Genomic DNA, 16599 nt, shown 5'->3' on the forward strand with positions numbered 1-16599 from the left:
TGAAAATGGAGAATGGAAATGTAAAGTTATAGATATTTTTTTTTTCCCTCTTTTTTTTCTTGCTTTTTTCAGCATACCTTGTGTCGTAGCCGTGTCTGATAATTTATAATAAAAAAAACAGTTGGGACATGCATGCAACTGTGTCCTATGTATAATTTGTATCCAATACATGTATATGTCCGACAGAGGCACGGTAGGCAAACTGCCATGTCCATGCATTCCAGGTTGGGATTAAGTAACTTATGTGATATGATGCTCCCTTTATGGCAACAATGGACTTACTCTTAAAAGTTAAAAGCAACAAGTTGTAGACCTGTGCAATGCGCATAAAAATTTGACAATTTTTTTTTTCTTATTGTGTGAAAATTAAAAATAATAGATGAGTCTTATTAGTGTTAGTGTCAAACCCTTCTTAAAATGATGAGATTATTTTTTAACAAGGTATAGTTAATATACGTAAATCTCTATATGTCTTGATGACCTAAAGTTGAAACATATATAATTAAATCCATTACTTATATTAGGGGAAGAAATACAAGACTTTAATAATATCAGAAAAATATAATTATATCAAAAACTTTTATCAACATTATGCTGAAAAGATGACGTAATTGTCAATGAAGCAAGTAACTCCACTTTCTACCCAAACCTCTCCTCCCCAAGCATCACCGAAGTCGACGAAAGTGAACTAAAATGGACCAAATACACCAAATGGACTAAACTGACCAAAGTGGACCATAATAAACTAAAGTTAACCAAAATATTACGCTGATGTGGGTCAACAGGAGTGTAGTTGCAATCAATGCTACACTTCAGCTTTTAAATATTGTATAAATATACTACATTAAAGTAATAACAAAACTCTTTTATTTTAAAAAAAAAAAAAAATCCACTACCATGTTGAGATTCAAAGGAGCTTGGCAACCAAGAATGAATGCCTAATGATTTATAAATCATCTAGATAAGTACAAATTTCCTTGTATTAAATGAGAGGTCCATTGTAGTCTATTCAATTCACTTGGTCTATTTTACATCATTTCAGTCCAATTTGGTGTCCCTAATGGAAAAATACAAGTTTGGGTTGAGAATACTATTAATTATTTGAGTAATATCAATTGTAATTATATGATAAGTTTTGGTTATTATAATAATCTCCTTAAAAGAATAAGAATTTGAATAGGGGTATTTTTTACATTTTCTAAAGACATAACTAACTTTTTGAATCCTCTATTGGTAGGTAGGGGATGGTAATTCCATTGGCATCTGGGCAGATCGTTGGCTCCCACGACCTTTGACATTCCGAGTGCTATCATCACCAAGCTTACTCCTAGCAAACACAAAGATTAGCTCCCTCATAGATTTAGCATCTGGTTAATTGGATGTTACTTTGATCAACCAAGTCTTCCTACTAGTTGATGTCAACTCCATCCTCGACATTCCTCTAAGCTGGCACAAATCAAGGGATCGATTGGTTTGGGCTTACACACCTAAGAAATGCTTCATAGTTAATAAAGCATACAAGGTGGCACTGTCCATGACCCAAAGCACTCATACTACGGAGACTTCTCATGGCGCAAACCATAGTAGTTTCTGGTGAAAGATTTGGAACCTACACATCCAAAACAAAATCAAGATGTTTACTTGGAGAGCTTGTCGAAATATCCTCCCTATAAAAGCCAACCTCTGCCTCCGACATGTCCTTGATAATCCCACATGTGAAGCGTGTGTGGTCTTGCTCTAGAGACAATAAGACACCTTTTCTAGGACTACACCGTGGCAAAAGACACTTGGAGACTCTCTGCCACACCTTTTGATAAAGAGGGCATTAGCTACAAGGACTTCATGGAATTTCTTTGGCACTTGATCTTCACACAACACATGGGTATTGAGCTTCTTGAACTCACTGTTACTACAACATGGGGTATCTAGTTTAGCCAAAACAAAACAAGACTAGGTGCCATTCGCCAATCCTCACATGAAATATTGGCAAAGGTTTGCTTTCTGCCCATGGAGTATCAGGATGCCCACTTTAGGCCCTCTTAATTTAAGGACGCCACAGACAATTGTTGGGTTCCGCTTGCTTTTCCATGGTACAAGGTGAATGTGGAAAGACAGGTGATTGCAACCCTGAGTAAACGCCTTCCTCTTCCACTAGGCCCTTTGGAAGCTGAAGCAAAGGCAATGGACAAAGCAACTCTCTTTGCATGGGATGTAGGATTCAATGATGGTATTTTCAAAACTGACTCAAGCATTGTCTTCCATGCGCTTGAAGACCCTACGATTGCCCAGACTTCTATTGCTAATCTTGCCAATGGGATTCGCTTTCGACTACAGGATTTTCGCTCTTTTGAATGTTCGCATGTGAGGAGACAAGCCAATATATCAGCTAGGGGTGTGCATGGGTCGGGTTGAGGGGAATTTTCGACCTAACCCATCATGGTGGGTTAAAAAAAAAAAATCTAACTCAACCAAACCCATTACAAGGGTTCAACCCAACCTAACCCAACCCATATGAATTGGGTTGAACCTATAGGTTGGACAATTTTTTTTTACTATTATTATTAAATTGAGCAAAAAAAAAATATCTCACTTGCCACCTGAGTTGATAAACAAAATATATATGAACAAGTATTCCAACTCAGTTATAAACAAAATATATCCAATTGAGTAGATAAATAAAATATACATGAACTAGTATCCCAACATAGTTATAAACAAATAAGTTGGGAAAAAAATTAAATAAAAAATTATTAATTATATAATATAGTTTTAAATATATATAATTTAAATTTTAGATATATAGATGGGTTGGGTTGGGTTAGGTGGTTTGTGGTTGTTATGACCTAAACCCAACCTGACCCACTATTAAAAAAAATTTCATAACCTAACCCAACCCAACCCACTCAACCTTAAAAACTAACTCAACTCGGGCCGGTTTTAACAAATTAGTGAGTTGGTTGCACATCCCTAATACCAGCACACACTTTGCCTGCCCATGTTAAAGATGTTAACTCCTATGTAACATAGATGGAGAAATGTCCACATTTAATTGAGTTGCTTGTGATTTATGATGCTATGTTATTATCTTCTTCTTAATAAAATTCACGTGTTTTCCATAAAAATAAAAAAATAAAAAAATAAAAAAATAAAAAAAAATAAAAGTTCAAACAAAAAAACACACCTACTCACAATAACGAACACGTCTTGGGCCTTGCAATGCAAACGTTGAACCTTTTTTATTTATTTATTTATTTTTATAAAGATTGGGCCTCCAGCTATTTAAAATTATAACCCATTAACCCATTAGATTAACCAACTAACATTAAACTAATTAAACTTAAACCAATTAAGTTAAACATATAAACTAATTGAAAAAAAAGAAAACCTATCTACCCCACATTCACATTCACACTCGCACGCCAGCCTCCACATTCCTCCATCACTCACACGCCGACCTCCACGTTTCTCTCGGTATGATTCTTCTCTTCTCTTTTCTTTCTCTGTCTGATTCTGATATATATATATATATATATAAATATCAACTTCGTTCTGTTTCTAGCTTCTTTTCCAGCGGTTTTCGTTGTTAAAAAGCAAAGAATCATTCACAACTTATTTTTATGTCACAGTTTTTTTTTTTTTTTTTTTAAATATCCTGCCATTAGTTTCCACGCCTACTTTCCAACCCTTACACCATCTCATTTTGATCTCCAATTGAAATTCCTAAAACACGTTATAGTACTTTTGAAACTATAAATTTTAATATGTTACATTCCTAATTAAAGGGTTTAATATCTAACTCTTTAACCATTATTTCTCATATATCGATTATAGAGAGCCAAGGACCTGAACTGAACTATGAGAATTTCCAAGGGACGGCGGCGGCAAAGCTTTACTGTACCAAATGAACTCGTTGAGGAAATTCTTTCAAGACTACCAGTGAAGTCTCTAATGCGATTCAAGTGCGTATCCAAAGCATGGCACACTTTGATCAGTAGTCACCAATTTGCTAAATCCCACTTTCAGAGAGCATCTCAAAACCCCAACCGCATGAACGTCCTTGTTTTGACTGACAATTGTGCTCTATCATCAGGTTGTGAAGCACTGTTTCAAAGCCCTGCTATTCATGGTCAACCTGTTGATGTTGATTTTCCTGGTTTTCCATTGTGGGATGAAGAACATGTTAAGACAAAATTGGCTTCTTGCAATGGCTTGGTATGTATTGAATTATTTGATTTGGACGAATGGACAGCACAATATTTGGTTTGGAACCCATCTACCAAAAGTTACAAAAACATACCAAATCCACCATCAACATCAACACCTGATTCATATTCTAGTTGGTTTCGCGGTTTTGGCTTTGGCTATGATTATTCCACTGATGATTACAAGATATTAAGCCCCTACCACACTGATGATTACAAGATGTTGAAGATCGAGATCTTTTCACTCAAGACCTTTACTTGGAAGACAATTCTGGTGGATGAGGAGAATGATTTTTTTATCCGCAGCAGCATGCAATTGATCGGAAGGACTATATACTGCAATGGGGCAATTTATTGGAATACTAAATTTTATCGGGAGCCGTCAATCGTTTATTTTGATTTAGCGGATGAGATATTTCATAAGCTGCCATGGCCAGAATCTGTTTCTTATTACGGAACATGGGAGTTAGGGACTTTTGGAGAACACCTGTGTCTATCTGTGTGCACAGGTGAATCACGCAATGATTTATGTATTCAGCTATGGGTGATGAAGGAGTCTTGGACTAGATTGACAACCATGCCATATAGGGGCACTTGTCCGAGGCCTATATGCGTGTCAAAGAATGGTGAAAAATTTTTATTGCGGGAGAAGCAAGTTGATTCAAACTACATTTTCAAATTGATAGTCATCAGTTTGAAAAAAAAGGCCTATAGAAAAACACGATATGATCCCAAGACAATAATGGAGGCAACTACATATGTGGAAAGCCTTTATTCACTTGACTGCAATGATGGGCTTAATCAGGTAAAATATATGTGTGAATAGTATGTGATACTTTTTAACTTTAGAACAGAATGATATTTTAGCTGTCAAAGTTGCACCTGATCTAGTATCCTGAAATAATATAATATCAATTTAGAATTCTAGTGTCCATTGGTTGTTAAAAACAACATACATAGAGCACAACACAACAAAATGAAACACTGAAAGCTGAAATCTTTCCACATGTATTTTAGTAAAATTGATTCACTTCGTTTGAGACATTATGAATGCTATGTTCTTTTCGTTTTAGGATTCTCTCCGTTTGAGGTGATTCTATTTCGTGGTTTTATTAAATATTACAAATTTAAAGGTGTGTATCTAGTGCCACGATTAAATTATGACTCAATAGTACATTTTGCTTAAAATGGAGAGGATCTTAATTTCTTTTTTTTGGCTTGTTAAGAATTTGATTTGAGATATGATAAGATAAATTGATAACATTCCTAGTATATAGAAAAGTATATGTGATTTTTGCTTAGGATTTGGTGCTATCCCTTTTAATAGCTATTTATCCCTCAAATGAATTAATGCGTTTACCATTATAAGGGATTTTAAATTATACATTTCTCTTGTGTTGTCAAGTGGAAGCCTCTATTTCACTATACAACACCAGTGTGACACATGTACAATACAGGTACAGCACACTAAGTGAAGTGTTCGTACTTCCTAGGTCATTGGCTTTTGCTTTGAGGAGTTTTAATGAACTGGGATCATGTTGCAAAAATTCCCTACTTTTAATGACATTATTTCCTGCCCTTGTTTTCTTCTAGCATTCATTCATGTCTCCTGAACTCTCTGGAGAGGCTAGAGCCTCCTGTCAGTTCAATCTCTGGCTTTTATCTATACTAGTCGCAAACCCACCCGTTGTGCGTGATAATTTTTTAGATAAAATACTATTTTAGTCCCTAGACTTTATATAGAGTTTTTTTTTACATAGTTTTATCATATTTTTGATAATCTTATCTATAACATTTTTTACCATTATCATATATTTATTGGTTGATGATTTGCATAACATAGACATTAAATAAGAGGTAGAACCATTCAATAATTTTTTTTAAGTCATGGTGTATGAAGATTATGATTTTATATATATATATATAAACAAAAGCTCCAAACAATAGCATTATAAACATTGGTCATGTTTTTCTAAATCATGTTAATGTTCAAATGTTGCACACATAATAAAGCATAGTAATATGGAAGTAATATCAGAAGCAATCCGTATGATCAGTAACCAAATTGTAATACCTTCTGAATGACCCCTAGGACATTAATCAAGAAACAAACAACAAAATTAGTAAGATGCAACCACATGATGTGGCAGGTTTTTCCATAATAACAATAAGTATCAAACAGTTAACACAGATCCAAATAAAGTATTTTAACTACAAACCATAAAACAGGGAGGGACTAATGCCAAACAACACTCAATATGAGAGCTTTGATTCGACCTAAACAAAATATGTACGCTTACACTACAGAGCAAGTTTCCAAAGCATAAAACGGGGAGAGATTAATTTCTTACTAAGCCCAATATGAGAGCTTTAAGTCAACCTAAACTAAATATATACACAATACATATACATCAGAGCAAGTTTCTTTATTGAGCTACCAAACAAGGTGGAGCTTGAGTTATTGGGGCTTGAGTCATAGGAAAGACGGCAATTGACAACCTGTAACAACAAATTTACTTCCAATTAAGCAACATAAACACCTATACAAGAACAGCAATATATATGGAAATATGCACATATAGATTTATGATGCATGAGGGCATGCAATGCGGAGAGAGAAAGAAAGATGCGTGCCAGCTTCAATGATGTTCAACACATGCCTAGAAAAATTGAGAAAGAGATAGTGAAGAAAGCTTTTAAAATTAGTGAGGAATTTTTGAACTTTTGCAGAACAAAACCTGTAAGTAATTTGAGAGAAATGTAAGATAGAGCTCTTTCTTATGTAAATTTCTAATTTATGACCTTCTCAATGATCATCCAAAGAACATCCAAATATCTAATTTACGTGTTAGTCTAACATAACCATAGAACATGAAAATATCTTTTTTTTCCTCACTAAGATACTAAGAGCTTAAATCAGCTTTATGACTAATCAACAACAGCATGATGTAGAAATTTTTTATAAAAGGAGTAACTAGCAATAAGAAACTTACATAGATTCTAACTGGCAACAATAAAGTTACATAGATCCAATTAAAGTATTAAACCATAAAGCAACTTCAACCTCAGAATCTGGTTCATAGTGCTGAAACTATAACAAAATTTACCAAATGCCCTATGCTATATATATATATATATATACATAGAGAGAGAGAGAGAGAGAGAGAGAGAGAGAGGAGTGATTGTGTGCTGCCCCATCAACACTGATAGGGCCTCACTGATTTCACATATATTGGTGAGATTACAAATATTTTTAAACCTAACAAAGAAATCTATTAACTGAAGATGAACATCTTCCAATTTTGCTTGATTTACTAGATCAAAATTATTTATATACATAAATACATAGCTATGTCATAGTGTGCATGAGTGTGTGTGTTCATGTGATTGGTAAGTTATAAAATCAAAAATAATCAATGATAACCTTTAATAGAAAGATACATAACATATAATAAAAGGGGTTAATAAATTAAAATTTAGTAATATATTGTCTATTAGTTCAAAGGATAGTGCCACTGCACAAAGGTTGTAACTTCAAATTTTACTTATATTATTTCAGTTTCTTAAAATTTTTATATAGTAAATTTGAAAATAACTATCAATGGACAACATAATAATAATATAGACATATTAGGATGCACAGATACTCCATTTTTGCTCACATACCCATATTTGATACGTATAGTAACAGTATCATAACGGATACATCTAAATGCATACCCAAACATGTTTTTTAGGTGCCAATACATATAGGATACACCCATGATATGACTTGAATATCGTTTGTAAACCAACCCCCGATAGTAAGAGATAGCCCAAACTTGTAAGAATTTTTATGTGTTTTATAGATTGGTTTCAATGCTGAACACTTGTCTAGTTATCTTTTATTTACTATTTGGATCTTAATTTGTATTCTAAACATTATTTGATGGTCATGGATTCACTTTACAATCCATTATTGCTTTTAAATTGGTATATGTTAAAATATACATATAAATAAATGCTTAATAATGTATAAAGATATATAAATAAAATATATTTAATAAGTAATTAATACACATATCTCTGATGTATTGTACCCTAAGTATTTAAACAAATGTTGTATCACCGTACCAGTATAGTACCCATACTCATATCAATACCCACGCATCTGTCCTGTATATAGTATACATATCATTTTCTATCATTCTCTTCTACTTTATATACACATAACATTTTCTATCATTCTCTTTTGCTTTATAAAAATACATAATGGTAATAGCTATGACCAAAATGAAGTATATGGTTCAATCAAAATATTGAAAAGTATAAAAGCAAAAGGCAAAAGAATAGTAAAAATTTTGATATGTAAACAAAAAATTGTGTAGTATAGAATCTTAAGAATGGTGATTCTACGATCAATCAATGGTTGGTGTCATTTCCTTCAAAAATGAGTGGTTATTTTTAGTGATTCATTAATTTTTTTTAATAAAAAAAATTGTGCCTAGGCATGCTTTCATCTTCTTCAAAAAGCACCAAAAAAAAAGTGTGCTTGAGGCCTACCTCATTGGAAGAGCTTTGCTTCGGAAGCAAAGCACTTAGACCTTTGAGCTTTGAGCTTTGAGCTTTGAGATTTAAGCATGCCCAAGCACCAGTGTTGGTAAAAGCGAGGGGTGCACTTAAGTGCAAAGACCTCTTGGGGCCTAGGCATGAAGCGCAAAGCGCAAGTGCGTGCCTGATTGAAGTGAAGCACACATTTAAAAATAATAATTTAATAAATTTAAAAATAATTATTAATGAGAAATGCAACAATCAAATGATCAAATTATCATAGAAATTGAAATAAAATTTTTTATATAATTCATTTAACATTTAGATAAGCCCTACTTTTGCAATTTTAACACAAAAATTGCAAATCAAGTCATTTTATTTTTTTGGATAAGCTAGATATGAGTACTTCCATGTAATATCCTTTCTTAAATCTCCAATATCCATAATGCCCCATGACTAATTAGTAATATTAGTTAATAATTTAATCACTTGTAACTCTATAGGAATTAGTCTGCTATGTTCAACATCAACCACTAAAGTAACTAAACAATTACCACAGATATGTTATATCGTACTTTTTTTTCCCACGAATGAGCTAAGAATATGAGGACATAACAACATGGTAATTGGTACCGAGCAGATATCCAAAAGGGAAAAAATAGAATAAGAAGAAGAAGCTGGGTGGGTTACTGTTTCAAGGAGAAAAATCAAGAAAAAATAAAAATAGGGAAGAACTGGGAGGTTGTGGGTTGGGTTTTAGCCTTTTAGGACAAGTTACACTCAAAATATCTTTTTTTGATAAGCAAGTTGCACTAAAAACATGTCAAATCAGGTTTATATCAATAATGTCAAGATCCTAAAGTTTTATTTCAGTTTTGATTTTTTTTTTTGCAAAATATAAAAAAGCGCTAAAAAGCGTGCTTTTAGCTTTTTGAAAGAGCGCAAAAAAGCACGCCTAAAGCGCGCTTCTTTGAATGAGCCTAGCTTTTGAGGAAAAAAGTACTGGAGCCTTGGGGCTTCGAGCTTCAAGCTTTGAGCTTAAGTGCGCTTTTAACAACATTGCCAAGCACACTTTTAATAACACTGGAAACAATACAGATTTAATATTATTAATATTTTTTTCAATTAAATATGACAATGATGCCCCTGTTTCAGATTTCATAACATTTATCCCAAACCTTTTACCTAGGTTCTAAAAGTTGCCATTGCATCCTGCTAACAAGTTTGTTGATATGATTATTATAGTTTGTGTCTACCAAAATCTTTTTTTTTTTTTTTTTAAATACATTGCAGGATTAGATGAAAAGATATTTTGAAATCAGTAGCTCCATTAATAGCTCCAAGAAAATTATTGTCAGCATACAGGATCAGAGATAAGCAAATCAGGTTTATAAATGCAGCGTTAGTTCAAAAATATGAATTACATTTAAAGAAGAGAATTATTTCTGAAATTTTATTTCCATAGTAAAAGGGCTAAAATTGAAGGCTTACATCTGGTTATCAACTCTACCATCAATGAAGGACATTCAGGCCAATAAATGGGTTAAAGAGACAGAGGTGATTCAAGAGAAATTCATGATAAAGTATTCCACTAGATAGAAGTAGCCAAAATAGTAATATTTCCAAGCGAAAGAAACCTACAGCAAATAAGACAAGAATCATGCCAAACATGAAAAGAGAGAGACTAAAACATACGGAGTGTCAGACCGCAATTTCTTGTTAGGTTTCTTCTTATTCTTGCGGCGCTTCTTCAAGGAACTTAGACCTACATCTGAAGGCTCTGGTAACACAGCAGGCACAAATTCAATTGGCAAATTCACTGCTTGAGATGGTTTAGGTTTTGATACAATGAGTTCACGACTAACTTGCCCAAAACTTTGTCCTATGCTAACTCCAACAGCCTGGGGTACAGCACTGACATTCTCATGGCTTGTATCCTTCAGTTTATGCAATGAAGCATAGAGTTTGTCTTTAGACTTGATTATCTCAGAAAGAACCATTCCCGACCCAGAATTACCTGCATTGTATCCTTAATTAGTAGCCACACAAAGTTTAGAACACACAAGGTGTAAATGGTTTAAAGACAACTTCATAATAAACATAGAGAAAAAAGATACCCAAAAGAGAGATAATAACAACACGTGCTGCCAACTGTTCAGCTTCTTTCTTGTTTCTACCAAGTTCACTAGTATAATATAAATCATTGAAAACCAAAGTAGACATGAAAACTGGAAGGAACCCTTCTTGTTCTAGCTTAACAGTATTGTAAGTAGGCTTCTCTAGGTTCATCTTGATAGCAAACTCATTGAGGATAGACTTGCAAAATATCTTATTCTGGAAAATAATTACAAAAAGGTTTTATAATTTTTTTTTTTAAGAAAAAAAAAAAAGAAGATCTTGGTCGATCGTTGAATCAATATTAGATCTAACATAAATATGTCAGACATACATAAATAAACAACCCTAATTCTCAGCAAACTGATCCTACATGACATTTATAAGCATATTAACATTACACTTCATATGTGTGTTCATCATTCATAATTCCTTAGACTCACATACCTAAAGAGTAGAGTACAAGTTTCATAATTAGATGAGTTGCAAATATAAAGTGACATAATGGTATTATTTCAACCCTTGCCGTTCTTACAAAGAAACACATAAATCCCAATGTCTTAGGAAACAGCTTAGTGAGATTTAGGAGAACATATTAACATTGCTTGATAAGTGGGTTTTATTGCCCGTTTAGCTAATTTTGCAAACATATTAGTTATGTGACCAAATTTGAAACATATTAGTTATGTGGCCACTTTTAGAACTTAGGGACTCATGTTCCATGGAGAAAATCATGAGATAATATATATTTTTAAGTTTCTAGTGGAACTTGAGTTTTTCACATTGGAACTCGAGCCTCAAAGACTCAAGTTCCAAAAGTGGTCACACAACTAATATGTTTCAATTTTGGTCACATAACTAGTATGTTTGCAAAGCTAGCTTAACAAACAAACAAAAAACCCTTGATAAGTAAAGTGTAAACTGAAAAACGCTCCTTTTCTCCATAATTAACACACGTGTTAGCTTATCATTTACAAATTACCTAGCTTATCAATAGCCATACCAAAGTTAATATATAGTATCAAAATAATTATCTTAGATGTCAAAGTTAAATAACATATTAACATGCACAAGGTTGTACCTTTAATATAATAATGCAACCAAAATAGGTAACTTTTATTATATAAGCATCTTTTCAGCCTTCGGATCTAGCTGGTATATTTATTATCCAGATTAAATTACTAATATTCAAAATTAATCCACCTAGAAAGATGCAACCTACATATTAATGTTCTAAAAGTTCACTAAAACTTTTTTTTTTTTAATTTTAATTTCTACAATTGTAAATCATAAGTAGTTGCAATAAGTTCGATGAAGTTTTTGATGATTTTCAGGCACTTACAGTCTGGTTTAAAAGCGGATTATGTACTAGGCTGTCACTTCACAAGTTCCTGATTTGTTTGAATCTACTAATTTTGTTAGTCTGTGATCAAATTCAGCTTTGATTTGGTCGGTTCAGCTTAGATTCATAATTGCCTATTTTACAATAATAGTAAAATGATTAAATTCATTCTACGTAACGGCTTCAATTTTTGGACAAGTGGCAGTTTATCATTTGATATGAGGTGTTCCAAACCTATTTTATCATGGTATCAAAATAGATGTTGTGTACAAATTATATCAAATGCTTTCATTTCTTCTTAACTTTTGTCTATTGCCTGGTAATGTAGAATTTGGAAACAAACTTTCAGATACTTCTGAAGTGGAAAACATCCGTTTTAGTGAGAGCGTGGAGGATAAGAAAGGATCCAACTTAATTCAAGCCTCAAGCGCTGACTCTCCTACTTCTAGTGTCCCCACTGCATCAAATTTTCCCTCCAATGTAAAATCTGCCACATTAGCTAGTCCAAATCTGCATCCTGTTGGAGAGAAACATGGTCACGTCAATGCCTTGTGGAAAAAGTTGATGAGCTTAGAAGAAAGAGACAAAAAGTAGTAGAGAAAATTTAATCAAAAAGATTGATCGGCTTGCCTTGGAAATTTCAGATAATCTACAGCTATTGAGAGAGAATAAAAAAACATAAGGAATTACTTATGGCCAAATTGGAATGTTTTGAACATAATGCTCGTAAACTCCAACCGGAGCTTCAGAAAAAGAGCCATGAGCTGGATGAGAGAAGAAAATTACAAAACCAATTATTTTCAAAAGATTGATTCAGCTAACTCTGAAATGTTAAAGTACAAAGAACAGTTAGAGGAGTGTGAGAAAGAGAAGAAGCTGCTTGCGGACAAGATAATTGGTTTAGAAAGGAAAATTAATGACTTACAAAAAGACCATGGAGGAAGGATCAGTGGGGCGTAAGCCTGTCAGCTCTGGTGAATTTCATTATTAGAGACCTTGAGTTGATTTTGTGACCTATAATGTTATGGCATTGTCATTGCAAATTTGAACTTTTAAACATTCCACAGCCATTGTGCTTGCTGCATTGAAAATCATTATCAAATGACGTATATTTTGAAATGCGGTGTTTTCAAAATTAAAGTTTGAGCTTTGTGTTTTTTTCCTCCTTAACCCTTCTTAGATCAACTGTGGAGAAACCAAAGTGAATAAAAAAAAAAAAAAAAATTTAAAAGGTTTAAAATTTAAAGCTGAGATGTCAAAAGTTTACTTAGAGTAGACACAAAACCATGTTTTTATGTCCAGTTTCAGATTCTTCCTAGAACCATATTACCAATATGATGCAGCAAAAAGTAGTAGTAAATACGGGAGAAAACTGGTAAATGCTTGGCAGTCTGGCATTGCTACACTTGAACTGATGAATATAGGGCCCTACCAATTTAAAATTCACAATTTTCTGCTCTTAACACAAGTGAAAAAGAACTTAGTTAACATTTAACCTATTAGTGAGATATTTCCTTTTATCCACAAACAAAAAACTAATCAATAAACTTACTTTTGTTAAAATCAACCACATAGATAACAAATACTCATAGAGATTCAGAAATAGACAACCTCAACCACAAAATCCAGGCTGTTGTCTTCTTGCAATTCCTGAAATGTTCAAAGCCATCCCAAAGCTAGGAGAAAATACACTCTATTTCGGGTGTATGTTTCTCCTCTCTCACAGCTGGTGGGACCCACAACTGATGGGTCCCACCAGCTTGTGAGAGAGAAGAAGCATACACCCGAAACATGGTATATTTCCTCCGGCCGTCAACTTTCATTCTCTTATAACCTAAACTCTTAAACATCACTCTTATTCAAGAATTCATCAAGAAACATAGTATAGTGTGGAACTTTCTTAACGGTCCTGCATCAAATAATTAAGCAAATTTTTAAGCTCTTATACTTCAATTTCCTTGAGAAAGACTGAAAAGGGGGCAATAAAAGTTTCTACAATCTGAAATTACAACATTGAAAGGTGCTTGTCATTTTCTTTTCTTTCTTGGATAATTTTTTTTGGAGAAAATAGGATGTATGGCTTGAGTTATTTGTCCAAAGAAAAGTAAAAAGCTAATCATAATGTGAACCAAAAAAAAAAAAAACACCATTTTTGTACGTGTTACTGTTTTAGTACCTCACTGGTTACGTAATTTTAGTTTTTGTTCAATCATGAATGTTTCTATGACTCTATGGGAGCCTATATACTGCCTGTGCCGTCAGAGCAGGTGGGAGGAAAGTTTTGCTGAATTTGAAATCTTAAAACATCCAAAATTTATTTTCTATTTGTCCATCTTTTAAGCAGTCTAATGGATCATTAATGATCTTAACTCTATAAATTTAGAACCTCAAATATAAGTTTTATGCTTCCATTTATGAAGGCTGAAATTTGTCGTATATATTATACAGGGACACCGGGCCTTTGCAGGACACAAGAAGCATATAACCCCAAACAAAAGAAAGATGCCCCCTTACTTTTTGAACTCTTCTTTACCAGAAGCAGAAATCAACAACATCATAAAGGAATTACACAATGAATCCTTAGGGCAGCCAGAGCGGGGGACTAATAAAGCGGGAAGGGACGTTACAAAGTATCCTGTCCCTGAGTGTATGTGCAACGATTCACATACTCATACCAACTAGTGATTTCATGCAGAATGCTTCCACATGATTACACTGCAATCAATTCCTTCATTGAAAGAACGAAACTTTTTGGAAAATCTATTGAATTAGAGCCCCTTTGAAAACCAGCTGTGATGCCTTTTGGGGGCAACAATGGTTCGTTGGAGCGCTATTTTTGAAGAAAAACTTTAAGTTGGCACACATGGCAACTACACTCGCAATGATTCTTGCATTGAGATTTTGAGGCAAGATACGTGGCCAAGTATGACAAAAACAGTTCATGATACCATATCATTTTTTGATTCTTTACAGGAAGAGTTCTTTTACGCTATATAACATTTCATTCTTTGTATTATATCTATGTATTATAGATCCATGCGTGTAAATATGTATAAATAGCTAAATAAGCACTTCTAATAATAATTTATTACATCCATCTTTGCAAGTTTCTATTTGTAGTTCTTCAGCAAATGCATTTCTATAAGTTAAGGATAGCTCTGATTGTCCTTTTACAATGCTTACATTATAAACACTAACATAGCAGATAAACACTAAACACTAACATAATACACGATTTACATTGCAGATTAAACACTAAACACTAACATAACATGATATACATAGCAGATTAATCACTAAACAAAGAATACATGATTTACATGAAAGATTACACTAGATTGGTCTATTATCTTTATCAAGCAGCAACTTAAACAAAATAAATAAATAAAATAAATAAAATAAAGAAAAAAAACCTCAACTTAAACACTAAACACAAAGGAAAGCAAAAACCATACCTTAAAGAAAACGGTGGGTATATGGGTTTCGAAATTGAAGGCAGAAAACCCTGCAAACTTTCTTTCCCTCTCATCTTTTTCCTACCTTCTTTTCCGACGGTCCTCCGGTGATTTCCAGCGACCTTCTTTTTATTTGCCTTCCTATTATCTTGTAAGTCTGTCTATTCCTCTACTCTTTAGATTTAATCTTAGCCATCTCTTTCTTCTTTATTCTTACTCTGCCTGCTACGGGGAAGTTCAAATCGATGGTTGATACACCCGAGAGGATGACCTGAGTTTAGGAGGAAGCATAACTTCCTTGATGATGTTGAGGTGAGCTATTGCTCGCAATACTATCAAGAAGAGAGGATAGGGGAGTACTTCCACTTGTTGCTGCAGTAGAAGGAGGAGTCACCATTGCCGTCCCCACTCCTTCTGATCGCCCCCGAAGACAAAGGATGAAGTAAACGACCCGTGATACTTCCAACGTCCCTTCTCTATCCCGTGATGAAATCAATATTCTCGCGGCCATATCATTAGACGATCCTTCTGCCGAGATGCCACATAAAAGAAGTAGGGTCACCCTTGCCCAAATTTTGGATGCCCCTGGTGTACCTCAAAGCCAAACACCTACTCCTACGACAACTGTCCGGACCCGTGTGACTAGGGCTGGGAGTAAACGTCCAAGGGGATCGAATTCCGAGCAGCAGCAAACAATTCCTGATTCGGAGAACTCCCCTCCACACATGGGCGATACCCATGTGGAGGATGTGGGTGCACCAGCCTACATAATGGTGTTTGTGTTGGACGGGGAGGCTCTTCCTGCCATAGACAGAGTGAGGCCGTGGAGAGATGGCCGTGGAGGAAAAGTCGCTGAGTGTGTGGGGAAGGCTCTTCTACTTCCCGAGGACATGAAGCACTGGGCAAAGTGGGATGATGAAACCTTGCTGCTGAACATGAAAAGGGAGGCCGTAAT

The 16599-nt window shown here is 34.1% G+C and overlaps 1 protein-coding gene across 1 annotated transcript; it reads left to right on the forward strand.

Moving 5' to 3' along the window:
- Positions 1 to 3393: 3393 nt before the first annotated feature.
- Positions 3394 to 5296, forward strand: LOC136066264 (F-box/kelch-repeat protein At3g06240-like). Its single transcript, XM_065770309.1, has 3 exons — positions 3394 to 3471; positions 3832 to 5007; positions 5276 to 5296. Exons 2-3 carry the CDS (start codon positions 3856 to 3858, stop codon positions 5294 to 5296), a joined length of 1173 nt encoding a protein of 390 aa, XP_065626381.1. The 5' UTR covers positions 3394 to 3471; positions 3832 to 3855.
- Positions 5297 to 16599: the final 11303 nt, after the last annotated feature.

The sequence above is a fragment of the Quercus suber genome, unplaced genomic scaffold (genome assembly GCF_002906115.3).
Source record: "Quercus suber isolate HL8 unplaced genomic scaffold, Cork oak 2.0 scaffold_4, whole genome shotgun sequence".
Taxonomy (NCBI): Eukaryota; Viridiplantae; Streptophyta; class Magnoliopsida; order Fagales; family Fagaceae; genus Quercus; species Quercus suber.